At 48.2% G+C, this 27,023-nt stretch overlaps 13 protein-coding genes across 13 annotated transcripts; 5 read left to right on the top strand and 8 right to left on the bottom strand.

The window, feature by feature from the left end:
* Positions 1 to 1,602: 1,602 nt before the first annotated feature.
* Positions 1,603 to 3,934, bottom strand: BT62DRAFT_925340 (2-nitropropane dioxygenase). Its single transcript, XM_043184783.1, has 9 exons — positions 3,481 to 3,934; positions 3,374 to 3,424; positions 3,026 to 3,317; positions 2,952 to 2,970; positions 2,689 to 2,897; positions 2,460 to 2,633; positions 2,289 to 2,395; positions 2,168 to 2,222; positions 1,603 to 2,101 (listed from the first exon to the last, which is right to left on the bottom strand). Exons 1-9 carry the CDS (start codon positions 3,548 to 3,550, stop codon positions 2,029 to 2,031), a joined length of 1,050 nt encoding a protein of 349 aa, XP_043046302.1. The 5' UTR covers positions 3,551 to 3,934; the 3' UTR covers positions 1,603 to 2,028.
* A 98-nt stretch (positions 3,935 to 4,032) lies between these two features.
* Positions 4,033 to 5,666, top strand: BT62DRAFT_925339 (uncharacterized protein). Its single transcript, XM_043184782.1, has 5 exons — positions 4,033 to 4,665; positions 4,718 to 4,971; positions 5,021 to 5,035; positions 5,088 to 5,185; positions 5,236 to 5,666. Exons 1-5 carry the CDS (start codon positions 4,055 to 4,057, stop codon positions 5,596 to 5,598), a joined length of 1,341 nt encoding a protein of 446 aa, XP_043046301.1. The 5' UTR covers positions 4,033 to 4,054; the 3' UTR covers positions 5,599 to 5,666.
* A 63-nt stretch (positions 5,667 to 5,729) lies between these two features.
* On the bottom strand, positions 5,730 to 7,301 carry BT62DRAFT_939923 (Cupredoxin). The gene is made up of 5 exons (XM_043187732.1): positions 7,129 to 7,301; positions 6,960 to 7,075; positions 6,402 to 6,911; positions 6,288 to 6,345; positions 5,730 to 6,227 (listed from the first exon to the last, which is right to left on the bottom strand). Exons 1-5 carry the CDS (start codon positions 7,258 to 7,260, stop codon positions 5,967 to 5,969), a joined length of 1,077 nt encoding a protein of 358 aa, XP_043046300.1. The 5' UTR covers positions 7,261 to 7,301; the 3' UTR covers positions 5,730 to 5,966.
* A 1,182-nt stretch (positions 7,302 to 8,483) lies between these two features.
* BT62DRAFT_27018 (uncharacterized protein) lies at positions 8,484 to 9,165 on the top strand. The gene is made up of 4 exons (XM_043180315.1): positions 8,484 to 8,692; positions 8,741 to 8,868; positions 8,919 to 8,966; positions 9,024 to 9,165. Exons 1-4 carry the CDS (start codon positions 8,557 to 8,559, stop codon positions 9,066 to 9,068), a joined length of 357 nt encoding a protein of 118 aa, XP_043046299.1. The 5' UTR covers positions 8,484 to 8,556; the 3' UTR covers positions 9,069 to 9,165.
* A 97-nt stretch (positions 9,166 to 9,262) lies between these two features.
* On the bottom strand, positions 9,263 to 13,545 carry BT62DRAFT_1070516 (PAB-dependent poly-A-specific ribonuclease subunit PAN2; the record flags this gene model as incomplete). The annotated part of the gene is made up of 14 exons (XM_043178670.1): positions 13,203 to 13,545; positions 12,820 to 13,149; positions 12,563 to 12,770; positions 12,311 to 12,513; positions 12,005 to 12,260; positions 11,849 to 11,955; positions 11,549 to 11,799; positions 10,838 to 11,496; positions 10,572 to 10,790; positions 10,399 to 10,511; positions 10,239 to 10,344; positions 10,009 to 10,189; positions 9,824 to 9,958; positions 9,263 to 9,771 (listed from the first exon to the last, which is right to left on the bottom strand). The coding sequence occupies exons 1-14, from the start codon at positions 13,481 to 13,483 to the stop codon at positions 9,263 to 9,265; spliced, it is 3,558 nt and encodes a 1,185-aa protein (XP_043046298.1). The 5' UTR covers positions 13,484 to 13,545.
* Positions 13,546 to 14,223: 678 nt separating this feature from the next.
* On the top strand, positions 14,224 to 15,047 carry BT62DRAFT_925337 (uncharacterized protein). Its single transcript, XM_043184781.1, has 2 exons — positions 14,224 to 14,712; positions 14,761 to 15,047. Exon 1 carries the CDS (start codon positions 14,489 to 14,491, stop codon positions 14,675 to 14,677), a length of 189 nt encoding a protein of 62 aa, XP_043046297.1. The 5' UTR covers positions 14,224 to 14,488; the 3' UTR covers positions 14,678 to 14,712; positions 14,761 to 15,047.
* On the top strand, positions 14,597 to 15,992 carry BT62DRAFT_925336 (uncharacterized protein). Its single transcript, XM_043184780.1, has 3 exons — positions 14,597 to 15,184; positions 15,233 to 15,541; positions 15,598 to 15,992. Exons 1-3 carry the CDS (start codon positions 15,010 to 15,012, stop codon positions 15,738 to 15,740), a joined length of 627 nt encoding a protein of 208 aa, XP_043046296.1. The 5' UTR covers positions 14,597 to 15,009; the 3' UTR covers positions 15,741 to 15,992.
* BT62DRAFT_977351 (uncharacterized protein) lies at positions 15,973 to 18,464 on the bottom strand (the record flags this gene model as incomplete). Its single annotated transcript, XM_043189270.1, has 17 exons — positions 15,973 to 16,157; positions 16,208 to 16,245; positions 16,284 to 16,518; positions 16,582 to 16,746; positions 16,776 to 16,962; positions 17,017 to 17,070; positions 17,132 to 17,201; positions 17,254 to 17,288; positions 17,348 to 17,440; positions 17,497 to 17,521; positions 17,584 to 17,653; positions 17,712 to 17,798; positions 17,867 to 17,886; positions 17,974 to 18,101; positions 18,170 to 18,232; positions 18,316 to 18,389; positions 18,440 to 18,464. 17 exons carry the CDS (start codon positions 18,462 to 18,464, stop codon positions 15,973 to 15,975), a joined length of 1,554 nt encoding a protein of 517 aa, XP_043046295.1.
* Positions 18,465 to 18,554: 90 nt separating this feature from the next.
* Positions 18,555 to 19,431, top strand: BT62DRAFT_925335 (uncharacterized protein). The gene is made up of 3 exons (XM_043184779.1): positions 18,555 to 18,673; positions 18,740 to 18,770; positions 18,817 to 19,431. Exon 3 carries the CDS (start codon positions 19,012 to 19,014, stop codon positions 19,405 to 19,407), a length of 396 nt encoding a protein of 131 aa, XP_043046294.1. The 5' UTR covers positions 18,555 to 18,673; positions 18,740 to 18,770; positions 18,817 to 19,011; the 3' UTR covers positions 19,408 to 19,431.
* A 648-nt stretch (positions 19,432 to 20,079) lies between these two features.
* Positions 20,080 to 20,623, bottom strand: BT62DRAFT_26997 (uncharacterized protein). Its single transcript, XM_043180314.1, has one exon. The coding sequence runs from the start codon at positions 20,587 to 20,589 to the stop codon at positions 20,302 to 20,304; it is 288 nt and encodes a 95-aa protein (XP_043046293.1). The 5' UTR covers positions 20,590 to 20,623; the 3' UTR covers positions 20,080 to 20,301.
* Positions 20,624 to 21,023: 400 nt separating this feature from the next.
* Positions 21,024 to 22,424, bottom strand: BT62DRAFT_26805 (uncharacterized protein). Its single transcript, XM_043180304.1, has 3 exons — positions 21,850 to 22,424; positions 21,274 to 21,800; positions 21,024 to 21,213 (listed from the first exon to the last, which is right to left on the bottom strand). The coding sequence occupies exons 1-3, from the start codon at positions 22,113 to 22,115 to the stop codon at positions 21,206 to 21,208; spliced, it is 801 nt and encodes a 266-aa protein (XP_043046292.1). The 5' UTR covers positions 22,116 to 22,424; the 3' UTR covers positions 21,024 to 21,205.
* Positions 22,425 to 23,699, bottom strand: BT62DRAFT_26804 (uncharacterized protein). Its single transcript, XM_043180303.1, has 4 exons — positions 23,345 to 23,699; positions 23,082 to 23,290; positions 22,904 to 23,029; positions 22,425 to 22,854 (listed from the first exon to the last, which is right to left on the bottom strand). Exons 1-4 carry the CDS (start codon positions 23,618 to 23,620, stop codon positions 22,734 to 22,736), a joined length of 732 nt encoding a protein of 243 aa, XP_043046291.1. The 5' UTR covers positions 23,621 to 23,699; the 3' UTR covers positions 22,425 to 22,733.
* A 167-nt stretch (positions 23,700 to 23,866) lies between these two features.
* Positions 23,867 to 27,011, bottom strand: BT62DRAFT_878865 (uncharacterized protein; the record flags this gene model as incomplete). The annotated part of the gene is made up of 5 exons (XM_043182566.1): positions 23,867 to 24,262; positions 24,314 to 26,410; positions 26,464 to 26,556; positions 26,608 to 26,719; positions 26,773 to 27,011. The coding sequence occupies 5 exons, from the start codon at positions 27,009 to 27,011 to the stop codon at positions 23,867 to 23,869; spliced, it is 2,937 nt and encodes a 978-aa protein (XP_043046290.1).
* Between the last annotated feature and the right edge of the window lie 12 nt (positions 27,012 to 27,023).

Below are 27,023 nucleotides of genomic sequence, written 5' to 3'. Positions count from 1 at the left end.
CAAGTAATCCCGCGAAATGGATTCCAGTAGCCGAAGGCTCCTCATCGGCATCTCTAGCAATCCTACGGACGAACAAGAGGCTCAGCAAAGGTGGAGCCCTACACCTTCTCTCGGTGTTGCAGCGTGCGGCGCGCACGCCACTGCGACCGGCGAAGCAGTACAGTCAGTATGACTACGAAGGACGAGAAGAGACGTTTGGTTTCGTACCCATGAGTACTATAGCGGAGGATACGAGCGAGGCTGAGAGCGCAGGAGTCCTCCCTATACCGTCTTTCCACGCCGTCATCAATTTCCTCGACGGTAGAACGGGAAGCGAGAGGGAGGCCTTGAAGATGGGGATCCTGGCGACATCATTGGTTGCTGGGTTCTTGCTGACACGGAATGGAAAGGAGAAGAAGACCCAGGTGACAGTGCCAAGACAAACATCCAGACTATCGTTCCTATCACGCCGCCCCAGCCCGATACCCCCGACGACGACGATGACGACTGAGCAAGAGGCGGCCCACGGTGCTAAACAGAGACGCGCTCATATCATACACGTTCTCCCGCCACCATCGACGCTTCCATCAAAAACTGTCCAAAATCTCGAGCATTTCTTGATCAATCACTGTCGGACTGCGGCATCGACGTCATCTTTGCATACATCCACATCCACTGCCAAGTCCGCTGCATACTATGCCTACATACTCCCTTTCAATCTTCTATTTGCATCACATGGCCCTAGTATACTGGACTTTGCCCTAGCTGGTGCCCTTGATGGTGGTGGGTCCAAGGCGTGGATTCGTTCGATGGACGATGTTCGTGTGACCGGGAGGAGCGTTGCGATGAAGGGCAGTGGGCTCCCGACGCCCCCAGATAGTGATGAAGATCTTGGCAGCGTACAAGGGGGATACCGGTCGTCTGATTTCCCCGCCTTGTACGTTGAGGAGGGGGGAGAGAAGACTTTAAGGGCTTTGGAGAAAGGGAAAGGGAGAAAAAAGGAGGGATCAGCATTAGGGAAGAATCCTGCCAGATATTCGCAACCACTGTCGGGCGGCAGACCGATAAGTGTATTCAAGTCGGATGGCACCGGACAGAATGCTCGCCGTTCCACTTCACGAGAACGACGTCGTCCAGAACGTTCACGGCTGGAACCTGGACAGTCTCAGTCGCGCTCAATGTCCGACCATGGCCATCGACCTACGCGACAAACTATATCCGCTGTCCCTCAGCGCGCTCAAACCGTCTCTTCAAAGCATACGTCCCCATCTACGAAACCTTCACAATCACCAACAGCTACGGAGCCTAAACCCAAAACCACCGCACCTTCAATACCTCGTTCCCCTACCGTGACAAGACCTCATCCAGGCCATCATACCCATATTCATGCACGGATACCCTCTGATACGCACGTATCGCATGCCTTGCCCGGTCTACCAACCCCCAGAAATACCCCGCCCATGTCCATAAAGAGCAGTGCTACATACGATGCAAGAGAAAAGCCATTACCCAGAGTTTTGAGACGGAAGGAGGGGCAAATCGATACTAGGCAGAGGACGAGCTGGTTTCTGAAGTTTTGGGGGTAGAGACGGATAGTAATGGGGACAGATTTTATATGTGGATTTATGTATATATATATAGTAGTAGATGACAATTGTCAAGGCAAGGACAATCGATCTATCCATATAAGTGCCCAAGTACTCGAGTACGAATCAAGGCCCTGGCACTGACAGAATTATTGTCATTCGGAAAACGGGCCGTTCTAATCGAGGGAAGGGGGTCGGTCTTGCTTCTGTTTAAGTCAGAGGCAGAGCGGTAGCGCTGAAGCCCTTAACGGTGACGTTCAGTCGAGAATGCGTCGATAGTCTAGCCTGGTCAAGGTGCGTGCATACATTTCTGATGAGAACCAGTCCCTGACGATGAGATTCACGAAAAAATACCAATATCTGTATGATTGTGAAAGATAAAACATAGAATGCTCTGTAAGCTTGCCCTATCCCGTTCCTGTTCCACTGTAGAAGATCCTCCGAGTCTGCCTTTCCTGCCTTTTCACAACTTGGTCCTCACACGCCCGGCGGACCGTTCCAGTCGTTCCGCCGCGGTGCGAACAATTTCTTGGACACTAGAGGAGGAATCTCTGAGCCAGAGGGGGGGGGGGGAAAGACGAAGAAGAGAAAGAAAGACGCACATATCGTTTGCCGGCTTGATATCATGTATCGAGCCGGCTACTTTTCCCATGACCCCTGAGGATACGGCCATCAACTTCATCAACTTGTGATGACGAAAGGGAAGTGAACACGTAAACGTACAGCGGGCACTCTCCACCCTCTTCTCAGGGTGTTCCTCCAGATCGATTTTATACGGTATCTTCCCCTGGGAGAGGAGGACTTCCTGTTCATGCCGACGGGTGGTCTCCCTTCCGACAGCAGATCAAAAGGTGAGAAGAAAGAAAAGAAACAATTAGCAAAAAAAAAACCTACCACTCTTTAACATACTTGGTCCTTCTCACACACATCGGTCGGCCAGAATAGATGAGTGTTGGTCCGACATCATCATATCCGGCGCTCAAAACGAGGTCTTTGTGCATCTGCGATGCCTCAGCTTCGGTGGATGCGAGGAAGCGCGTACCGACCCAGACGCCAGATGCACCGTACCTACCGTGTAGAGAATTCAGTGAGCATATATCGTCAAGGTAGAATCTCGACGTACACCAATGCGGCGGCCAACCCTCTCCCATCCGCAATGCCGCCCGCTGCAATGACAATGACCGGATCGCCCTTGAGAGTCTTGGCTTTACCACACAAATCGACAACAGATGGGATGAGAATACTGAACGGAATGTCTCCCGTGTGTCCACCCGCCTCTCCACCTTGGGCGCATATGATGTCAACACCCTGCGCTAAGGCTTTCGGGACATGCTATTCGTGTCACGATGGGAAAAAAAGAAATATAGCGAGAGAGAGTAAAAGTACCTTTGGATGACCGATCATACTAATCTTTCGGGTCAACATCGCTCGCATCATGGGCAAATGAAAATTACACATACTTCATAACAGGTATGCCCGCCTCATGGAACTGATCCACAGCCCATCTCGGCGGGACACCCACCGCGCAAACAAAGAGCCTCGCGCCTTCACTGATGATAACCTCGACAAGCTGGGCCAACTGTCCGCGGGTGTAGTCTTCGTTGGTCTTCCTTGCGTTTCCGCCAACTTGGGGTATGAGAAGATCAACGCCCCATGGAGCCTTGGGGTCGTGAAGATGGAGTTTCAGGGCGCGTATGGATGAACGGAGAAGGGATGGAGTGAGAAGGACACCGCCTATGATACCTATGCCGCCTGGCAAAGTTCATTCAATGGCAAGAAAATATGGAGCGACGAGCGAAGCAACATACCAGCGTTGGTCACTGCAGCAGCTAGCTCAGGGCCTGCGGCGGTGTCCATGCCTACAGTCAACGGTATACAGCCAACGGTTGTCATATGCATAGGACGCGACACGTACCAGCAAGCATCACCGGATGGCGGATACCAAAGAGCTCTGTCAGCGGTGTCGAAAAGGTTGAGTTGGCCATCGGTATCATGAGCAGTAGTACTAATCTAGACGGTGTCCCCCATAAACTTGATACTGACATAAGATTCCAATTCTCCACGGAGATAGCAAGCTATGTGTGAACAGTCCGAATTTGCGGGTGAAACTGAAAAAGTCCTTGACCGAGGCGAAGAATTTAGAAAATTGTGCTTCGAGCTCCGAGTCCATTCGCCTAGCGAAGAGCGTAGGTAGGTAGGTAGGTAGGTAGGTAAATCGGTGATGAGCGGTGAAAGGATTATATCTAACCAAATAAATAACCTTGGATCAATTCATGGAGTTCCAGAGTCGTCAAGCAGCTTTTAACGGGGGAACTTGCCGTCAACGCTAGTGAGGAAACTGTGGCACTAGGAAGGTCTAGTCTAGTAACCTCAAGCCCTGAGGTCATCCATTAAAATCTTTAATATGATATAGCTCCTCTAAGCTTAGTCATCTTGTGAGCTCGGACCGGTCCGCGGTCCGCGGTCCGTGTTTTTCCTAAGCAACCATCATGAGCACAGACGACACAGAGATGCTGATCGCCCTCGTATACAGCTTACTGCAATCAAACTCCAGGCAATCTGAGGAGGCAGTCTTGGACGCATTGGTGCAACACAATGGCAATGTAGAGGCTGCTGCCCAATACTTGAACAATCGAGGGAAGAAGAGAAAAAGGACGAATGATTTGACATCATGGCTTGGAAACAAACCCAACAAAATTGTCAAGCGAGACGACGAAGACGACATGACTCTGACGCGAAAGTCGCCCTCCACCTCAAAACCGTCAAGTTCGTCCAAGAAACCTGCAGTAAATCTCATGACCGTCCTCCGACAAGCTCCGCCGTCACCATCCAAGAAGCCTGTGTCGCCGCCTCCTCTCTTACTGTCAAATCCGGCTATGGTAGAGCAGCACAGTCCCTGTACCATGCATCTCTCCGTTCTGCCACACGAGTTAGCCTGTCGGCTCTTTTACACCATGGTTGATGCTTCACGGGGATGGGGGCGCAATAAATGGTGGCTCTTTGATAGACTCGTAGAAAGCCCACATCGGACGTCTTTTTTTGCGCGAGAGAACGGTGCAGAAGGGAGCGCCGATGCCTGGCAAGAGGCGGCGCGGTTCTGGTGCGTAGGTGTTGTTATTGTGACGGATATTGATTTGAATGATTTGTTACAGGTATAATGGTCGAATGACGGAACCTCCGCTTGAGTTTCCTGCCTCTATGGAAGAGGCGTGTGTCATTGTTGAACGCCTCGTCAATGAGGAACTACGGAAGCGACAACGATTTCCTCTTGAGTGGGCTGGCCAACCTGGATTAGAATATATCTGGCGAGCAAATGTCGCTGCATCGAACTGCTATGAAGGTGCAAAAGAGTGTGTTGGGCCCCATTCGGACCAGATGACTTATTTGGGACCGTATTGCACAATAGGCGCGTCGAACCAAGATCTTTTAATTGATACAATTGACCTTGCTTTCAGCTTCTCTTAGCCTTGGTAAACTTTCTAATCATTTAAGCCCCGGCATACCGAGTCTTTCTTTATCTAGGTGCGCGGAGGATTTTCAGCTTGCGAGAAGTTATCCCCAAGCAAGAAAAAGAAACGCGAAGCGCTCAGACGTTCAATATTCCTCTTCCTCACAATTCCGTCAGTCAAGCTGTATTTGTCACGTATGTATATATACTTACTGCGGACAGCTCACAATCATGCACGCATCGTGCCAAGAGCGCTTCAAACATTCTATCCCTCCGCAATCTTCCATGGACCTCTACCGACCCTCCCACCCTCGCGTCCCAAATGACACCTCCAATTGCCGGATCAACATAACCTTCAGGTTCTACCGCCCGGACTTTCACCCGTCCAGCATCCCTCGGTGTAAATGCGATGTACCGACAATCTTAAGACCGGATATGAAGAATAGGACGGATGGGAAAACGGATAAATATTGGTGGACATGTTATGCCGGAGCCCAGAATGAAGGCAAAGGATGTGATTTTTGGAACATAATGGATATGGAGAAGGAAGGAAGAGGACCTGTAGTGGGCGAAACAACCGTCTAGCTTGATTGTCGCCGAACTATGTAACGATGGAAACTTAAGAGAACTGCACTGAAAGAAAGATACACGAGGAACTTTTGATAGCCTCGAGCCCCTGTTCTTCCCAAAATTGAAACGATACTCATCGTTTGAGTGCGGATGTGGATTAAAAGTTGCTTTAGGCACGAGTGTAAAACTTTGGATGCCCATCCGAGACCTTGCCAAAGCGTCCTACGACGGGAAAAACATGAACTATTAGCAGCTAGACTACAGTACCAAGTCTCAGTATTAGAAATAAATGTCCGTAAGCGTAGTGAATATCAATACAATGAATCCATATTAAAAAATACAACAACACGAAAGGAAAGTAAACATCATAAACATCATGTCGTTCATAGCAGACAACCCAATGCGATTGCGAAAACGATGGCCACAGCCCCAGAGCCACGTGCCGCGAGCCCGGCAGCTCCTGACGCCGAACCAGTCGACGATGAGGCAGCGCCACTCGAGCTTGAAGTAGACGTAGAATTGCTCATGGCCTTGGCTTTGAAAGCCTCGAAGGTGTTGGCACTACTCTCATTCGCATTGACGGCAAACACCATTCCCTGTGCGCAGTGGTTGGTCTGCATGCAATACGCCCAGATAGGCTTCGTCTAGAAAGAAAGGAGTGAGTACGGCGTTTCAACAGATGTCGTGGAAGAAGAAAACTTTACGTCGTTAACTTGGACCGTATAAGTCGGGAAAGTTTGAGCATCATCAGTGACGGGCATGCTACACAAAAAAATTTGGTCAGTTCCTGCGTATCCATGACACGCAAGTAATCTCACAATCCAGAATTGAATCCCCCAGAAAGAGCCTGGCAGGGAGAGGCGAAACTCGAAGCAGTGACCGTGTGGTTCTTTTGGTGGAACTCAAAGGTAACGGTGTCGCCAACGTTTGCAGTGATGTTGGCAGGCGAATAAGTCACGAGGCCACCAGTTCCACCGACAATGACTTTATGATCGGTGCTCGAGGAAGATGACACGGATGCAGTAGCTGCTGTAGTCGCGGAGGTAGTTGTTAACACTTGCCCACCCGATACAGTGACACTGGTAGCGGTAACAGTAACAACTCCAGTGGCTGCCGAGGTCGCTGAACTTCCGGAAGAAGCAGTGGCCGTTGTGTTTCCGGTGGCCGCGGCTTGGAATTGAGCCAACTTGTCGCCTGGATTAACTGCAAAAACCATTCCCTGTTGACAATGGTTCGCTTGTCGACAGTACACCCAGATGGGATTTGTGTCTGAGATGGTCAGTTCTGCCACGGGGAAACCAGAGGTGGTGTTGTCGGAGACAGGTACACTATTGAAAGGTAAGTATAGGCAAAGCTCAACAAAGGCGAGTGCTCACAAGCCACTATCAAAGCCATTTTCGATGGGTGAACACGGGCTAGCAAGAGTGGACTGTGTCGCTGTGTGATTCTTCTGCATGAATGTGAATCGCAGAACGTCGCCGACGTTGGCGGTCTATGCAAGAGCTAAGTACGGCGGCCGGAGACTGAGGATCGACAGGGACGTACCACAGAATCTGGACTGAATTTGAGGACTCCAGGTCCTCCGACGGTAACATTAATGTCGGCTGCGCGCGCAGCAGCGGAACAAAAACCAGCGAGAATAATAGCTTTCAACGCCGAGATGAAAATTTGAGGCATTTTGAAGCGGGAAAAGTCGTGAAGGTTATAGAAAAAAAAAAGAAGAATGAATGTCGCTGTCTAAGGAGAAAAATAAGATGTGGGAATGGGAAGACATCGCGAAGAGGGCCTTTATAGCAGGCTACGTCGAGGACAATGATTTCTGATGAAAGAGGCATTGTTTCGCAATCAATTCAGTTGCTGAGATCACGTGACTGTGTTTTCTGCCTTTCCGGGAGGCGTCCTTTTGTTCTTCAGTTCTTGTATGTTCGCAGAAATGGCTCACGGGTGGAGCAACCATCATGATGTAACAATAGGCCCCTTGTGTTCTTGTCCCAGAATAACGGTACGTGACTCATTTTTTAGACCGACCACACCGAGCACAAGGGCCAGCAACAATCTTGAGGTTTTTTCCTCGCCTTGTGTATTTCCTTCTGTATATGGCGGTGAAGGGCGATGAACTGGAAGAACATGGCATGCGAACGCCTGATACATTTAATTTGGATGACTGAGCGCTGAGGGGCCATCATCACGTACACCAAGAAGAAAGGCTCCTGCCAACATTCATGAGGTTAGATCACAAAATTCGCATGCACTGTGTTCCGACGCCCTGAGAAAAGCGAATATAAAGAAGATGCTGGTCCCTGCCATACTAATGTTGTTTGTGTGATGGCATTACGGGGAACAATGTAAGCAGTAGAAGGTCAGTTCGACGGTCCGCCTGCCAGAAATCGAATTCAAAGAGAGCTCTCTCGCCCTTTGCCAGTACAGGGGAGAGATCAACGAGAAAGAAAGCATGAATTTGTCTTGTCGACGGCATTGTAAAATAGAAATGGACTAGTGGCAGGCATGATGGCCATCATGACAAGGAATATCATTAATGATCCATTATAGCAACTTTGAAGGCTTTGGTGACCACGAACAAATAATACGAATTTCGCGCTCAGCAAACCCGTCTGTCTATTAGGCATTTCTGAACTAGGACCTGCCATTGCGACAAAACGAGGCATACATAATTCGAGATTTAGTTCGACATAGTACTGCCTCGAAGTGAAAATCCTGTTCATGCGAGGGGAAAGCTAGCCTACAGCGCCCGGAGGAAGAGGAAGGGAAGGTAACCGAGGGTCTTAGTTAGGGTCACCAGTCTGGGATAATAATGGCCAGGTAAGGCTACATCCTTTGGAACGCGACGCCGCGAAAGTACAAAGTACCTCTTGGGAGATGCAAGTTGAGCAGAGACGCTGAAACCGGCCACCGGACCGCTGGACCGAACAGTGAGGTAACGTCTCTCGCTTGAATCACATCGACTCCCAAGCCATGGAGAACCTCAGCCAGGTCCCCCCACAAGCTGCCGGTGCAAAATCCCAAGAAGATGAAGCAAAACGCGCTCAGGAGGAGCAGATGAGGCGGGATTTGATGGCAACTGTGTTGGATACGGCAGCTCGGGAACGTTGTATGTTTTCTGCTGTTGCTGCGAAAATATAACAACGTCGTCCTGCAGTGTCCCGAATCGCGCTTGTCAGTCCAGAACGATCGCAGCAAATCGAAGGCATCTTGTTCAGGATGGTGAAGTCGGGCCAGTTGAAAGGACGAGTGTCGGAAAACCAACTCATTGAACTCCTGGACCAAGTACGTATCCTGATCGTAGCCCATCGTCCTACTCACCGATGCATAATCAGGTGGAAGAAGCTCAGGGTGCCAAGACGGCAAAGAAATCGACAATTGTGGTGCGTCTTCTCTGGGGTGCTTTATTTAATATTGCCGTTAGCTTATCAGCAAACCAGTATCAGCGAAGGAAGGATATCGACGAAGACGATTTCGACTTTTAAACAACTTGTATATCTAACAACATATTCATCTCGTATATCCACTTGCTTTCTAGTTTTCTCCGGAATTCCTCGGCCAGCTCTTCCGTGACGACCACGCTAATCTGACGAGCATATAATTACAATTGCAATACAGGAATACAATCATGATGCTTCCGAACATGCAATGTCCTCATGCTCTGCCAACGACAAACACGCTACCGACTAGAACGATGATAATTTGAATGCTTATATCTGTGCTCATCCCCACGATGCCTCACTACGTTGGGATGCTGCATGAATGCCCCCGGAGTTGGCATACGTGCTGACGACGGTGTGTGTCCTGCAGGATACATCTGCGCAAGCTGGGCTCCCAATAGTAGATTAGCCTGTTCCACAACAAATTGATTCGGTTCCGCTACATGTATAGGCCGAGACGGTGCCGTTGCAGGGGTCTCCACAGGAGGCGGCTTAAAGTTGCACTGTCGTCCTTCCTTGTAAAGCTCCTCTAGTTTCTGATCGAAGACACCCTGCTCTTCGAATTGATGATAGGCCTTGTACAAATTCAATGCGGAGCGTGCATCTTCAATGGAATCGTGCGTGTCCGTCTGAATTTGCTCTTTCAAGACAAACCACGATAGGAAACGCAGGGAAAGACGCCTTTGTCGTGATTTGAGGAAATAGAGGTCGACGGTATCGATCACCTGGTCAGGCGGAACGAAAATATCTGGCAACGAATTGTGAACTATTTAACATTGGAGCGAAAAGCACCGGCGTACTGATTATACGGAAATCCTTAGACAAACCATGCCCGATGAATATGCACCCTCGATCTACCAAAAGTCGCAACTTCTTGTACACGACCTTCAGTGGCGTGAGGGTATACGGTGATCGTAGAAGATCGAGATCACCGACTGAAGCGAAGATTGTCAGAACGACGAGTAAATAAATTAAAAGAACATACACCGGATGCCTGAAAATTCCGTCAGATAGTCGACGATGACCTCACTTGTATGTATATGGTCATCGATGAAAGGTACGCCTTGCTTGGGTCCATCGCCTCGTAACACCGATACCCGCGCAAGGCTGAGTCTAGCAGGTCGAATGACCTTCTTCGTTCCATCAGACCGGTACTCGGTCTCCTCCTATAACCATACTTAGCAGGATACCCAGAACACTAAAGGTTGCGCAAACCTGTTGCATTGACACAAACTCGGCGTCAATAGCAACCAGGGTGCCCGGTCGGGGAAGCTCTTCGTACCGAAGACATTCATGTTTGATGAGATTAGAGTCACGGTTTCTGTCAACAAAGTATCAATAGAAACAATATCCTCAATGAAAGAGAGATGCTGACATTGATATGGATGTGTCTCGGCTGAGAATGGAATCATCAGAAGTAAACAGTAGCTCGCTGAAGTCTATCGCGTCATGCATGTCTTCACGCTCAAAATGAAGGACCGCAGGCAACTACAAAATCAAATAGATCATGGGTGAATGCTCAAATTCGCAAAGTGATATATTACGAACTTTCCACTTGTTGGGGAAACTAAGGGCTTCTTCCTCGGAGACATTACGGACAACAAAGTCGTTGAACAAATACCAGGGACTGCCGAGACCCTGTTCCGCCTCGGGCACTGGGGAGGAGTTAGAAGGTGTCCACAAGGAAGAATCTTGGTGAGCACAACCCTTGACAAGAGCAACCAAATGTGAGTGCTCGTCTTCCGTAACAACTTGAACAATAATTGACTGAAACAAGATATCGGTAACATGGGCAAGGACCAGATAAAACGTACCCGTAATTGGTACACGATTTTTTCTGGATCGTCTACGCCTTCTACTTGTCCCTGAAGTTCCACGCGTGACTGCAGAAATGTATGGTTCCGACGATCCATCCACATCTTCAAGTTGTCTTCACTATTTACACACGCATTAACCGCCAGAATCGCCGGGAGGTCTATAGATGCTATAGACCTCCTTGAAGAAAACGTCGAAAACTGCTTGCACGACTGGCAGGTAGCCTTGTGAGTCATTTGCCGTAGTAATGAATCCCGTAAGATGCTAGTGAAATCGTTCGCGGGTTGAACCTCATTAGATGCAGTCTGATAACAAATGAGGTCCAGAGTCACATAGGGAAAGGGGGCGAGTACCTTGCGTGGGTAGATGAGGTCGACTATATGTGTCACGTTCTCTTTAGTTCGAACAGCCTTGCAGTTGAGGCAGGTAATTACATTCCGAGCGTCAATTCCCATCAGCTGAGTGATTGGAGCTGCCGCGGGATTGTAAGGATCAGGAACATATGAAGGACCTTTGACGAGGACAGGATTTCGAGGAAATGCATTGCCCTCGGAGCTCAGATGGTCGACGAGAAAACGGTGGAACGACTGAATCATGTGGCCATGATCCACTTCATTAGACTCCCGTCCATAGTCAATCAAATCAATAGCGTTGGATGCTGCCATTACATGATCAGCTGGTCGTGAGCAACATACATTCATAAGACGTACTTTGCGCTAAGACGCCAACGGTCTTGCAGAAATTACTTGATTGACAGTTTGTACCACGGGCGTCTTCGAGCATCCGAACAACGAAACCGAGTTCACAGAGAAGACAGTGCTCTCTGTTACAGTCAGTAGAAATGTGAGACTTTGCTAAACGGCGAATGGGTCGGATGTAGTGCATGGCTTGCAGCATAGGGTTAGTGTATGAGTTCAGGATATGCGTTTCAAGTCCACTGTATTCAGTCTTGTTATAAAATCTGTAATTTGTGGTCAGATGCTTGGAGAAGAGCAACACCTCTTACTTACCCAAAGTCAAAGTCTTCCACACCAAATTTGGAGTATTCGATCTCGACGTGACGATACATACTAGGAATCTCATCACCACTAGTGCCAAACAAAGGAGTGTCTGGTTCCTGCAAAAGCAGAGATCAGCAGGATAGAGCAAAGCGATACAATACACACATCAAGTATATGAGATTTTCCACTGCGGAATCGCGCGCTTTGTTTCCGTGGGGCTACAGAGATTACATTCCGACGTCCACGCAAGTCCTTTGGTAGAGTAGCGTAAGCGATATTGTCGTTGATCTTTACTGAGTTGAGAATCTGAAGAGGTATCTTGGGAGGCGGAGGGTAATATAAATTGGATGATATGAATTGCGGACTCCAAGATGATAGCAGCTGGGAGTTGTAATGAGGCATACCGACGGTGTTCAATGGGCTGGAGAGGATGGTGTGAGTGTGCTAGAGCTTGAGAAAGAAAAACTTTACGTTGAATCAGACCATTCAATACTCGGCAGTGGGGTAGGAGCGTTAGCCCATTCCACAGGTTGCCCCTCAAACCCGTTGAAAGGAACTAGACCACCTTCATCGACTTGTGTAGACAGATGTATCAGTCCATCAGCATCCCCGAAGGCCATGTATGCACCAGTGGGAGACAGAGCGACTGAGGTCAGGTAGGAGGGTGTATCAATCTGAACGACCTCTCAGCTGATAACTTAGAATGGGGAGAAATAAAAATACCTGGTAGAATTCAGGTGTAGCACTCAGATTCGCAACATCAACAACAGTGACTGAGCCTTGGTTAGAAGTAATAGCAACACTGCTTGAAGAACGCCGGGGAACAAGATTGAGGAACGTGGGTCCAGCAGAGAATGGGAACGGTGGCAGCGCACGCATCATTCTCAAATCATACACCTTCACAAGCTGGTCAGGAAACGGTCGGCCTTGCCTGTCATACACTCGTCAAAATTCAAAAAGTGATAGACCAACATGCGAACCGAGTTTGCAGCCCGATTGTGAAGACGAAGTTCCCCGATGTCTGCAAGCCTTGGATACCACTCGGATGGGCCCTTACCATATGTTCTGAACCGCCAGACCTAGCGATGCCTGTGCGAGGATCATGGGTTCGCACGAAGCCATCGACAGCGCCAGATATGAGACTTGAATGAGAGAATTCGAGGTGCGTAATCAACGAAGGTGTTTGTGTTTGCCGTACGACAGTACCGGTTGGAGGATTGATTAGCAACAGTTCGGGACCGACGACAGACACTCCGATGACATTGGACGAATTCGTTGACGTCGAGAAGGTCAGGACGGCGGTAGACGACCTAGATTCCCGTCTCTTTTCAGTTCCGTAGTTAGGAGACGGTGATTTTCGTACCGATAATGCCATTTATTCACTCCGCCTTTTCCCCATGTTCCAAAACCAAGACCTCTACTTCCTGCAGCGCGTACATAACTTTCTCCGGCGACAACCTTGAGAACGGGCAAGTCCGAAACGCGAAAAGAAACACCGCTCATGCCCTCGCTGACATACGCCGTAACAATGCCGCTCTGTGACCCAGCCCATAGGATATCAGAGACGGGGTCAAAGGACAAGGCTGTTACTGGCTGAGAAAACACAGCAGAAATGGGAGTAATAGGACGATAAGACGCCATCATGTCTGTTCACGGCATTCGATGAGCAAGTCACTGCAACTTGGACGTGGTGGTCCCAAACAGAGAAGTACAGTGTTCAAGATCGCACACTTCGGGTACATACCAAACACGTTCATTTCACGGGTATATACTTTGTGACACAACGAGAATTGTACTATAAGCGAAAAAAAGCTACGGACATTCATGAACGGAAGCTGCACTTAAATGTTTGACAGGCGGCACGACAGAGATACATTGACTGTACGGTGATGTCGTAGGTAACATGAGGCATGAGGCATAGATTGCAACAGTGTAACCATGAATTTCGCAGAACCTTTAATCGAAAGACGGACGGCTGAAAACTGCAGACTACGACTGCGGTTGTAGCAAGGTATGATGCAGGAAAACTCAATGTTTCAACGCTCGAAAAATCTAAAGCATACAATTGGCGTACCAGAGTAGGTGGAGCCATCATCAATCCCCATCCAAACTAATGAACTCACAAGTGCGCTACCCTCGTACCAGCCATTTCCAAACGACCAAGCTCAGTTTACACCTGCCGCTGCGTGTCGCTCAACGCCAACCCGAATGTCGCCCGGAAAGGCACAGTGGCAAAGCATTAAGCGGAACGATGCCTGCACGCCGTTAATGCCAAGGGAATCAAATTTTCAAGAGAACTCAGTAAAGCTCCAACGAGAACGTGGAAATATCCGGAGTATCCGATCCGAGGGTTGGTCATCGATCATCGATGACTCATCGACCAGCGATCATCTCGACTAACTTCGAAATTTAAAGTTTTCATATGTGGCGTTGCAAGTCAAACCCATATGTCGGTGATTCCTAGGAAAATAAGGTCCCGAGAAATACAAGAACAAATTTGCCCAGGTGTGTAGTCCATTTCTCTTGCTTTGGTGAAGCCGTTCTCTCGTAAATTATTCTACGAAAACAATACAAGTTCCCCCCAGTTCCGGGGAAGTATCAGATCCGGAGACTAGACCAAGACCTCGGACGATGCAAAATCAACATAATATGGCATTGTGGTTTTTACAATTAAAGCATCATGGCGCCACTCGCACCCTCGGGAATCTGGACCTCCTCCAGACCAGTCGAAACGACCTTGACGACTTACCCTGGACCCACATCTCTCTAAAATTATCATTGGGATCGGCACCTTCCGTCACGAACGCTTTAACCTGTCATTACTTGTCAGGTTGTTGACCCGATTCTTGCTAGCAACGACCTGCAGGCTTACGGTACTTCACCCCCAAATTAAGCGCACTTCTCTAACTCGCCTCCTTTAGAAGACGGTAAATGTTCAAGTGTCCCCCTGGGGATGAATTCTACGCGTGACGAGCGTTCATCTTGATTTGCCCGAAGCTTTCCGTATTCTCTAGACCTCTTCCAGATCACTCATTATTGCTTCTTTTACCGTTTCAAGGATCCTACCCGAGAGTATATAAAGTCTAATGGCCTGCTCTTTTCGCTCAGTCCCCGACTCTCTTTGCAAAGCTCCTGACTTGTACATCAAGCCTTCTACTAGGTTTATAGTAATGGCTCGCGCACCTCTTTTCGCCGTACGGTTTGCCGCGTACTTCATGGCATTTGCATGGGGTGCTATCAGTCTATCCATTGGATTGAACACTGTGATCAAGCAGAACCGGCTCAAGTCTTTTCTACGACGGTCCGTCGCGCCCCTCGGGATCACCCTCCGACTCATTACTAACAGTACGTCCCATTCTTGCTTAAGTCGAATATTTTCTGATTTGCATCTAGGTGTCGTCCATCCTGCCATCGCCTCCGAAACTTTCTGTGTCATCCTCTGCGTATTTTCCATCTTCACCCTCATCGGCCTCTTCATTTCAACAGCCTCAACCAAAACTGCTTTGAAAGTACAAGGGTTTCTTTACGCTTTCATCACTGTCGCCCTCCTCGCCTGCCAGATCCCTGTATCTGATGCGGTCCGAAGGAAGGGCGTTGTGATTTCGGGAACCACTGCGGACGGCGACGCCGTTCCCGCGTCGACTCTCCTTGAGGCTGCTGCTTCTCTCGGCGTTGACCCTCTGTATCGACGAATTCACTTTAGTAAGATCTTATCTTCCGCTTTGTTAAGCGGATGAAAACTAATCTGCTCCTTCTAGTCTTGTGGTTCGGGATCATTCCCTGGATTGGATTCCTCTTCAGTGGTATCGCGTCCATTGTGTCTTTTGTCGCCGTCAACCGTGTAGAGCCCCCTCTAGTGATGTCGAAAGCTGCGGAGGCTGGCTTGACGGAGACGCCTTAAGCAGATGGAGGTTGTCGAAAGAAATTATTGCTGCTTCATGTGCTCTAGTGACGCAGGAGTATCTGCTATAATGCTGAAACTTGGGAGGTGTGAGTTATGAAGTGTTTGTGATATTTTATGCCCTTCATGTCTAGTTTCTAAGTACCCAGCTAGGTACGCAATTGTTTGTAGCAGTAATACTTCATGTATACTTTCGGCTTTTACTTATGAATTTATTGTTTCAGAAACGTTGTTAACAGAGTTTTGTCATGCCACTTATAAAGTGAAAAGGAAGTATTATATATTTATTCGATGCGTCCCCACAAAGACAATACGCCAGCCCTGCCTCGAAAGCAAGGGCATTGAGTGTCAAGTAGAATGCCATAGGTATAACCCTCATAATCATGTTTCCGACAATACCGCGCCGCATTATCGTATCTCAAATTTCGTTCGTATTACCTCCGCCGAAGAGGCAGATTTGTATAGACCTACCAAACGATAGAATGAGGTGAACGCCGCACCGAAGCTCCAAAACTGTCAGCAGAGAGTAACCCCTAGCAGCACCAATAGCATACCAGAACATGTGTCCCGTATAATCGCCAGAGTTGCCAAAGACCTGGAGCCGCGCCGATGTCTTTCGCAGGAGTACTCATATACGTTGAATGATCGACACCATATTTGATCCGCGCGGTGTCTTCAACAAGCAGGTGGTAATGCGGCGGGGGAAGAGGCCTTCGTACCTGTCCTTTGATAAGTGATATCCAGAAGGTCTGCATTTCCGCAATGGGCGGTATTGCTCCTGAGCAGTCCCAGATGTCAGGTACATTTGTCCCGTAGCAATTTATGATATTTGTGTGCTTACCGACACCGGGTCTGACAAACCTGATGAAACCAACGCTTTCATCTCCTTCACGAGCAATATTTCGAATATTTGCTCCTTCAGGCGTGGCGTATCCACTATCCTTATCAAGGAAAGCAAACTCTTGCGTATAACCTGTTGTATATATTACCACCTCTAAGCGAACGTCTCGTCCCATCATTCGAAGATAATCTTACCGTTTCGGAAGGTGAGGGAAGACGGCTCGACCGTCAGGAAGGAAATGAGAGGAAATGGCGCCAAGTCGACAACGTAGTCAGTCTGCGGAGGTGAGTTCTCGGGTGGATCGATATATCGAGCAATATGATCGAGGAATGCGAGTCGGTCCCGGTACGGTCGATTCAGATACGGCATAGCTTTGTGCGACTGGGAAAAAATACAGATAAGGAACGGCTGAGTTATACTTGTCAAAAGAGAAACCTTGTTTAGAAACACATAGGCACGTCCAAGCCTCTCCGGTTCTAATTGCCCCACCTAGGAGACATTAATTTAACTCGCGCCTAGTATTGAGGCGAAAAAATGTGTTTCGACATACCCACTGATTACGGCCAGCCTGAGTACCCGTGAGGAACCACAAGACATATTCGATGACAAAGTCAGATATGCTAGAAAAATTTGGCGTACTGCACTCCGATACTGACAAGAAATTTCACTCACAACCATCGAATATGTGAGCTGGCTATCCAGGGGTGCTGGACATTACACCAATCAGGGCAAGGCGGGCCAAAAAAACAGTCACCACTTTACTTACAACATAAGCAGTTTCAGAAAGGGTAGTAATGAGGCTATCTACGGCTACTTTCTTTTCGGCATCGAATTTCATCCCAAAAATTTCAAAATTGTTCTACGGGGAATACAATGAACTCCTGGGTCTCGCAAATACATAGCTGAAGTACAGACCAACGCGTGAGGAATGGACAAAAATCTGATCGTGGTAGTACTATCAGCGTCAGGGTTATGAGAAAAAGATACATCGTAATTACTAACCCTCCTCGCGTACACAGTACTACTTCCTTGGCTCTAGCCTTAGCTGCTTCATATGCGAGGTCATACCGGTCTCTGAAAGGACAACTGAGAGAGTGTTTCTGTGAAGAGCTACACCAGTGTCTGCTTACCGCCAGTTCCAAGGATCATCACACGCTTATCCGCAAGTTGGGATCTAGTCTTGTATTCGTGGGAGTGGAACACCGGTTTTCCCGAACCTTGTTTGACCCAACATGCTCAACGCCGTCGACTTTAGGAAACTGAGGCAGTACGTGGAGTCCCGTACAGATAGCTAGATATCGTGCGCTGAGCGTGATTACAACTGAGAATGCGTCATTCATAACGCCTACGTCACACGAAAGTATGACCCACGTTGGTCTCATTCATGAGAACGTTTTAAGCTTCGTATCATGTTCGCCACTGATGCGATCGCGGTTGACATCGATGACCTTGCAGTTGAGTTTGATTCTTTCGCTAAGTTGAAAATGCTGTGCATATGCTCTGAGATAGTCTAGATAATTCTGAGAGTTAATGTCAATATTACCGTTCATCACACGACCCCAATGTACATGCAAGGGAAACAGCACACCTCTAAACTCATATGATCCGGGTGGGACATTGGCAGACGATAATCGGAGAAGCATATCAATTGCTTTGAAGAGACGAGGTGGGAATTATTTATGGTGATCGTCAGGTACGACACCAAAGTCTCCTACTGCGGGTACTGCGGCTCACTTCGTAAGATCGGTACCGAAATGTGCCACCAATGTCATCTTCTTGCTCAAGTACGATAGGGTCGAAAGGAAATCCTTCAGAGGCAACAAAAACTTGCACACCACCAAGCCTGCAGGTCCTGCACCGATGATAATGACCTTCAGAGACATGGAGTCATGGACGGAGATGATGATGGTTTGATATTGGATATCGTGGATAAATAGTACAGAACAGTACTGTGCCAAATATAGCCCATTCTTCTCATGTGGTCGACGCGGTACAACGCTGAACTTCGTGTCAGTGGATCGAACGGGTAGACCGGCAGATAACCTACCGTAGAATAATCTTTCTCCCAACTAATGGTAACTTACAACTAAAGGTAAGCTTTCCCATCCTACAAGCTCGCGTGCCCAATTCAAAAGTCGCCATGTACTTACTACTACAGATTTCTTTCATCCGCGACGTTGATCAACTATGTAGGCTTTCAATTCAGTGTCGAATCCTTGCACTGACGCTGTGCAGATCATGCGAAGTCTGTTACTTTAGGCCATCGGGTGGGCCGGTTTTCACAGTGGTGTATGGTACAAAAAAGATAGGCATGGAGGCAGAGGAGGGGAAGGCGACGATACCATCTCCTTTATATTCAAAAATCCCGCGAACACCACCGTGTGCAGCGAGATCACTTTTGAATGGAGCAGTTCGACCGAATCAGGATCCATGTCACTGTTGGTCGCGAACAGTGCCCACATCTCGAAATTGATCGCCACCACATCAATGTCTGTCCACTCCTTCTCCTGGAACCCCGTCACGGTCCTGAAAGGGTGGTACATCTTGCAGGCATCCTTGTCTACCACGACAACCGTGATCAACTCCTCCGCATTTTTCGTGGACGACGGTTCCGATTTGGCATGTTCGATCTCTTCTTCCCTTCACAGTATTGTTCCAACCGTCAAGAGGCATTCATCTAGTCTGGTCAACATCATAGCACCAGCTGTTGGAACTACGGCAGGAGCCGCAATTGCGTTCATCATAGTATCGACGGCGTATTTCCATCCTCGTTGGTGGCGTCGCTCCATGCCCCCTCGTCGACGTCGGTCTTACATAGTTCATTGAAGGGAACATTGGACCACAATTTTATATGATCATTATTCCGTAAATATGAAAAAAAAGTCCGTAACTCAGCTGCGTTTTCTGAAAGTTTTCTGATGTTGAAGCCGAAATATGACCGTTATCACCATGCCTCCCAGGAATCTGCATGCTGAGGAGACAGAATACACAACAATTGCACGGAAAGGGTCGGAATGCTGCGCTCGTTCACGAATTTGTAAAGATGTGAATGGTGTCATGTCAGGCCCACGTCCTTGGCGAAATTCATGCAAAGCGATAGAGACGTCCGTTGTGTTCGCGAGTCCAATCATAAGATTGTGGGTAGAAATTTTGCCATGGTGCGAGGCGTAAACGTTCTAAAGGGGACGAAGTTAAAAAACCACTTTTCCACATATGATAACAAGCTTACCCTCGCCCAAAAGTCAATCTCCAGAATTCACCTAACCATACATTTTGAGATGATCAATATAAAGGGGAAGGCGAGTCTACTCCGTCGTTGGCCTGTATACCACCCATATACCATTTTACATCAAAGCCATTCACCGCGCAGTTAACGTCCTCTGGATGCAGAACAAACTCCTTTCTGTAAGCTCCTTCACCGAAAATAAAACTGGCAATGATAGCGTTCTCGCATCTAACTTCCCACAGATCTGTTACAGGATTTTCCCTAGTGATATTGTTATTCAAGTCAACCGTGTTCTAAAAGGTTTCTACGTCGACGGTAGGTCCTAACATGAACGTAGTTCCAGTATCCAGAGCAGCAATAGGACGATGAGAACCTGGAACTAGGGAAGGAGACAGCAGGGGTTCAGTGGAGTTGATCGTGAGAGATACAAGCGGTAGTTTTCAATCGTTGTACTCGTCAGCTCCAGCGTTCGAGACAGGTTAGAAAGTGAAATTCTAAAAATAGGCTGCGAAGGCAAGGTCTAGCTGTCCGACGGAGAAGGAGGACGTTCGGTCGATGGGATGATGTTCTTCCCGTCCCAGCTTCAGCGCAAAATATCGAAGAGAATCAGAAAGATAGTTGAATATGTTGGCCAAAGGAGAGTTTGCTGTGCTACTTGTGATGCTGGTGGCTGAAGGGAAAGCGAGGTCCAGAATACCAGAATTATGGTTGCCAGAGATACCGAGATTACTCGGATGGTTGGCTGAACCATCTGGATTAGGTGTCAGCAAAAAAAAAGGCATGTTATTCACCAAATATTTGAGAAGATAGTTGATAAGCTCCCAAGGAAACGATATCAAATGCAACACAGCCAGTGCAGATCCAAGGAGATCCAGCTATTGGTCAACATAGAGTGCAGTTTGGAATCAGACGCGGCACATACTATTGCTGAACGTTGGCAATAGGAGCTTGGGATTCCAGAATTTCAGGTTTGATACGATCGAATGGCTGAACTCCAGACGTCCGCTGCAGAGGTAAGGTGAAACCGGCCTCGAGAAGACCGTGATGCACGCTCTGGCTTTGGGAAAATAGAAGAAAAGGATATAGAAGCAGAGCAAAGAGTGTGAATGCTATCATTGGCTTAACTTGAAGATCCAAGCTTAGAAATATGCAGTCTCGCGAGGTCTTCGCCGTTTGCAATCAACCACACCGCTATGGAAATAGAATAAATTTTACTGGATTCTTCACTAAATAAATTGTATGATGGTGCGTACGCGGTTTCGAGGAATGATCAAGAATTGCACAAATGACAAAACAAAGGTAAAATAAATAAAAGTAGTAGTAGTAATATAGTAGTAGTAATGGTAGTAGTAAAAAGTATGCGTATGTATGCGCAACTGGGGTGCGTTCAATGTCAGGTCAAAGAGCTATACAAATAATATTAGATAAAGTTTTGGAATGGAATGGAAACAAAGAAAGAGACATACAGAGAACATTCGCACTTCGGGGCAGTAAAAGTCGCCCGTTTGCTTTGATTATCGGCTTGACATCTGTGTCTGGTAATGGAAACACTGGCGAGGGTGAATATCCGCCTCGCCGGGTGAAGCCCCGTCCAGAAGTAGTGGCTGAAGTGGTGCAAGAACCTTGCATCTGTGAGGGAAGTGAGCGATGCGACATCGTAGGCGGTATGTTTTCCTTCATGTCGCCTCTCCATCTCAGGAACGACGATTGCTTTTTACGAGGACGCTTGTTCGAGGTACGCGAATCATTAGCGATGTTAGAAAGATGTCGCTTGTTAGGCGTCTTTGCCACTGGGGAAGCTCGAAGAGCATCTATCTCATGTCCACGAACCTCCTTTTTGGCGAAATTCTGAGAAAACGCCATCGTGTCGCGCGGGCTGGGCTTGGCACTTCTGGTTAACGCGAGTGGAAGAGGTCGTTTTGGGAGAGAAGGGTGGACAGAAGAGTCATATTTGACGCCATATTCTTTCTGGAAAATTCTTTTGAGGCATTCGCTACGAAGATATCAGTAGGCAATACGGCTTTCATTTGGCAGGTACTCACTAACGGTTGTAGGCTGCAATTGCTTCCATGGCCGGAAGTAGAAAGACACGTTCGATCCATTTCTTCATATGTTCGATACGACATTCACCGTCCTTCTCGCCGTCCAGAGAACACTGAGCAACCATACGTTTCAAAGCCTTGCCAAACGAATCTCCGGTCAATGGCAGAGACTCGCTGATAATCGAGGACGCTGACTCGTAGGACTTCATCAGATGGCTGAAGACAAGGCTCAGGGTATCGTCGTGACGGAGTATCCCTACAATCATCTGAGAACGTTCAATGAATAAGGATCAGAATCAAAGTGGATAGTAGCAATTACGTCTCGCGCATTGAGAGAAGTGTCTCCGGGAAGCATCTCAAGGAGTAGCATATGAAGATACATGGTCAAGAAATCGTCGCCACCCGCCTCCTTGGCGTCTTTAGCAGAGAGAGAGCATTCGATATAAGCGTTTTGAGATTTCTCCGAAAGGAAAGGAAGTGTCTTGAGGGTCAGCGTCGAGCTGCGCAGTGAATGGCGGACGGCATCAAGGACATACATATCCAGCTGAGGTAGAGTATCAGGTCGGGGAACCATCGCGATGTCGAACTGGAATCAGTGTAGACAGATGAGATAATACCAAGTGTGTCGCGGTATATAGAGTAAGGCGGGACGCGATACGTTGATCCAAAGGGACGACGTAGTAGTTGTTGTAGTTGAGGACAAAGGTTGAACTTTCGATCGATCGCGTCTCGATTGTAGCGAATTTCGTGCCGACATGTGTAAGCAGGTTATATAACGAAAAATGTAACCTTTCAAGTAGTAGCCAACCAGAGTAAAATTATCATGTGCAAAATATCTAGGACAAGTATAGATTGTCTTAGAGCTGTCCAGGTCCAGAATTCGATTACCAGAGACGTCTCCGCTTTGAAAAGTCGGTTGATGTTAGATAATTCTTCATGCCGTCCTTCATCTTTTCGGGTGACGGTGTGCCTGATAGACAAGCTTTTTGCAAAAGTCGCTTTCGGCTACGCCAAAAATTTAGGCAGAGCGTCAAAATATAACTTGACCACTTACTATGTGAGATAGGCTATATTTGTTGGCGAGTTCACAGGAGTGGGACAGATGGAGAGCCAGAACTCTTCAAGATGTACTTTAGAGGTGTAGCTGTCGAGTGAAAATGGGGTAGGCCCTTCCCGTAACCTATTAGGGGAGAGAAATCAGTTGTCATTCGACTTAAGAAGGGAGCACGCACAACCGAAGTAGCTTGACATACTCATTCAAATTTCTCAGTGCCGGCCTCACCAGGCGCCGAATCCACATCAGTACGAAATCACAGCCCTTCTTGACGTAGATCAGCCCAACCATAGTAAAAAAGAGCGGTATCGGATCCGGGCTTCCATGGTAGAGCATAAGCGAAATGTTTTTGATAGCTAACATCAGCCGCTCGTCGTCTTTGAGTTTCTGAGGAAAAGAATGATGCATAACATGGTTAGCGAGAGGTGACGAAGAGCTTACTGCGAGCAATTGTTTGCTATGAACCGTTGGAGCAAGACCATCGCGACTGAGAATGGCGAGACTGAGCCCGCCATGAAAGATATGGACTCCAATGGCGTTGAGTGATTTTGGTGAATATGTCGATGCACCAGACTCTGTGCGAGCCTTCGTTCGGCTTAGTTGCTCTAGACCGGCAAGCAGGGCTGGCGGGAAAATGACAATAGGACTTTCTTCTCTGAAGGACGTGCAGAAAATATCGACGAGGTCGTTGACAATGTTGGCGTGAGCAGAATCCATGTCAACGACTATTGTTAAGAAGGCAGTGAGGTAGCACTATCTTGGTGGTGGTTGTGGTCCAAGTTCGGAATGACCTGTTCGATCAAGCTGCCCTTCCTTGGCCTCGCAAAGCATCTGATATATTGGATAAATAGTCTTGTGCGTGGTAGTAAGATTATAACAGATCAAAGTAATAGCAGCAACGAGAAAAAAGACAAAAGATAAACAGGAAATGACTGATGTAAAACGGATGCAAAGCTAGGAATATTACCCTGGAGGATCACTAGCATCGATTCGAGCCTCCTTACCACGAAGGCGGCGTAAAACAGGCATTTTGAATGTCTGATTAGGCGGAGCACTGCGTGACCCGTCGTGTGGCGCCGTTGGAGATGGAACTTTGAAGCGCCCGGGAGCACGGGCACTTCTAGAGAAACTAGATTGTAAACGAGCATCCTCAATGGGATTGAGAACGCTGCTCTGAGAGGTGGACATGGACAGCATTGGCGAGTATGGTCGCGGCGTGGAAGCCGGGGAGAAAGATGACACATGCAGAAGAATCGCGAATTCCTCGGTAGAGTTTGTGAGCTTGTACATGTTATTCCGAAGAGCACTTGATCGGACACCATTGTATGTCTTGACGATGTTGGACAATTGAACAACAGTCTGGAATCCTAATCAGCAACATGCACATAGGACACACAGGGGTATAAAAACCTTCAAGAATATGTGGGCATCTTCCCGAAGGCTGCCTTTATCCCGCGTTGAGTCTCCCTCCTTCAAAGCACGTATTAGGTCGCTCAAACGCTTTGTGACCGACCTTGCTCGATCCAGACTCTCGCGCACATCCACCTGTGCTTCCAATACATCAACTAAAATCTCTTCCATCAAATTCCACACCACAGGAGCAACTTTGACAGCATTCTGTACGGCTTGAATTGCTTCCTTGTCGACCTGTGTCTTAGAACTCGGGGGGAGATCCAAAAACGTCATCTTCGGAGGGAGGGATGGGGACGAAGAGGTCGAAGATCCTGGTAGAGAGCTCTGCGAACCCGTACGTGAATGGATTGTTCGAGAACTGTCGCCAGCCCATGAAGCTGACATGGAGCTCGGCAATGGGCTCGGTGAAGGCGAAGAAATCATGACAGTCATGGGAGCAAGCGTCGCCTGTCGTTTCGGAGCGCGCAACGTAGATGTATAAACAGCGACACCTCGGGATAACGTCGGGGCATCGTCATAAGAGGGCAACTTCTTACCAATCTCGACATCTTTCGAACTAAAGGAGCCAGCATGTCGCCGCGCTACGCGCGTTCTTTCAACCCCTGCAGAACTAGTCCGTAGAGATAAAAGAGAGGAGGTTTGCTCCAACTGCGATTGCGAGGTTGGCGGGATAGAGGATGGATAAGGGTCCACAGATATGTTGTTGGGCGATGGCGTGGGATGTGGCTTGCCACGCAATAATGGTTTAATGGCTTCGATATGGGGTACCATTGCTTGCCAGGCCCATGATATTTCTGCAGCAGCGCCATATAGCACCAATAACATTGACCTAAGATATCGGACATCATCACCGGCTGCTATCACCTTCAGTTGTAAAGTCAGGACGCCAACAGCTTTTCCAAAGACTGCAACAGTATCTTTGCAACTCTCCACAACACCTCGACACACAGGTGGGGGTGGTAAGATCTTTCGACTTATGGCGTCAAAGTGTTCAAGGTAGTTGATGAGCTGCATCATGTCAACGCTGGCGGGATCCAGAACCTTCCGTAACACGGAGGACAAGCGGTCATCTATGGCGTGGACGGTATAATGTTCGAGTGACTGATAGATTTGGCACACCGCGAAAAGGATGCTGCGAGCACATTCAATCAGAGAGATAAGAGGTTTAGGAAGTGTATCAGAAATTGTAGACAAGGGAAGAGTGGATAGACGTCGGAAATAGGCTATGGAGGAGGTGGAAGCCCTCGGAGGGGGAGAGTCACGGATAGGTTCTTTTCCGTTGCCGGAAGATTTGTTCTGACGCGTTCCGGAACTCGCTGATGAATTAGAATCTTGTCGCTGGGAAAGCGGTGAGGGAATGGAAAATTCGTCCGGAATCTTGCTCTTGCTTGTACCATTGGTAGGTACGCGTTCCGGAGCATCATGAGCCTTCAAAGCGAAAGGGAATTTAGCAGTACGCAGATCAGGCATACTTTTCTTTCCTGGTAAACCGCTCCTTCTTGAATTGCGCATCCCACCGGCAAAAGAAGCGTTCCTGGAGTGGTCATAAGCCGACCTTTGTTCAGTGCGGCTAGGATATACCGTCGGATCATTCATGGCGAAAGAGTCTGAATCGGCGGGGCTGGGAAGATAACTGTCAAAAGATCGTGTCGGAGATGTCTCTGCACTGTCAGTGGATAGTATGCCAAGGTGTAGCGGCGGGGGCTTGTCATAAGACGATGAAGGGGTCTCGATATCCGACTCTGCCAAGGAGGAAACCGAAAGGTTAGAGTCGAGAGAGAAAGACCGAGCGTGAGGGGTGACACCGGCGTCGAATTCGCTTTCAGTAACTGGAAAGCGGGACCAGCGTTCTGATTCAGCAAAACCGGAGTAATCCTGACCTTTGCTGTCACTCGTCTCGCTTTCAATCCAGGTTCGAATGTTACGAATCCAGTCTTTCATTGCCTCCGCGTTTGGAAACTTAGCGGGACGGCTCATGACATTGATTGGTGGCCATTCAATAGGGTTTCGCTCAATCTCCAGCACTGCAAGATTAGTAAACTTGGTCAGGTACTCTGGGATTCTTGTGATCTTGTTGCGGGAAACACAAAATGCCTATTGTATATCAGTCACGGTGGCAAAAAACTTTAATTCAGAGATGAGCTAACCCTCAACTTGACCAGCTCTCCGGGGCGTAAAGGAAATTGCTTGATCTTGTTGTGGCTAATGTCCAACGTATCCAAGGAGGGCATAAGAGTCAGCTGAACAAGAATGAGAATGGCACAGCCCAAGAGCCTTGTAAAGGAACGCACCACGTCGGGGAAATTTGTAAAAGCATTGCTTCTCAAATTTACATAGCGCAAATGCGACAGATGCGTGAATTCCGTGGGTAGAGCAGTCAGACAATTGTTACCTAGCGCCAACCTAATGCGCAAAGTCACTAGAATGTCATCGAATCGCATAAAAAGAACACGCACCTCTCCACGGGGTACCCATCATCAGGACTGTTCCTCCCAACGGTTGCTAGCTCCTCCACGACCGATATCCCAATGTCCGTCAAATTCTTTTTCAAGAACACAAGCGTAATCCCATGGTCCTCCGAACGTGAAAGGGCCTCCTGAACATGAGCTCTTGTGAGAGGCGTTGGAATATATGAGCCTCTTTTTGTCCACCGTGGTGAACGTAGAGTTGAACGGTCAACGTCCAGCGAAGACATGGGCTTGTCGTA

Source organism: Guyanagaster necrorhizus (genome assembly GCF_019112545.1).
Source record: "Guyanagaster necrorhizus MCA 3950 unplaced genomic scaffold BT62scaffold_1, whole genome shotgun sequence".
Classification (NCBI taxonomy): domain Eukaryota; kingdom Fungi; phylum Basidiomycota; class Agaricomycetes; order Agaricales; family Physalacriaceae; genus Guyanagaster; species Guyanagaster necrorhizus.
The sequence above is the reverse complement of the archived record's forward strand: the minus strand, read 5'-3'. Positions and strand labels throughout refer to the sequence as shown.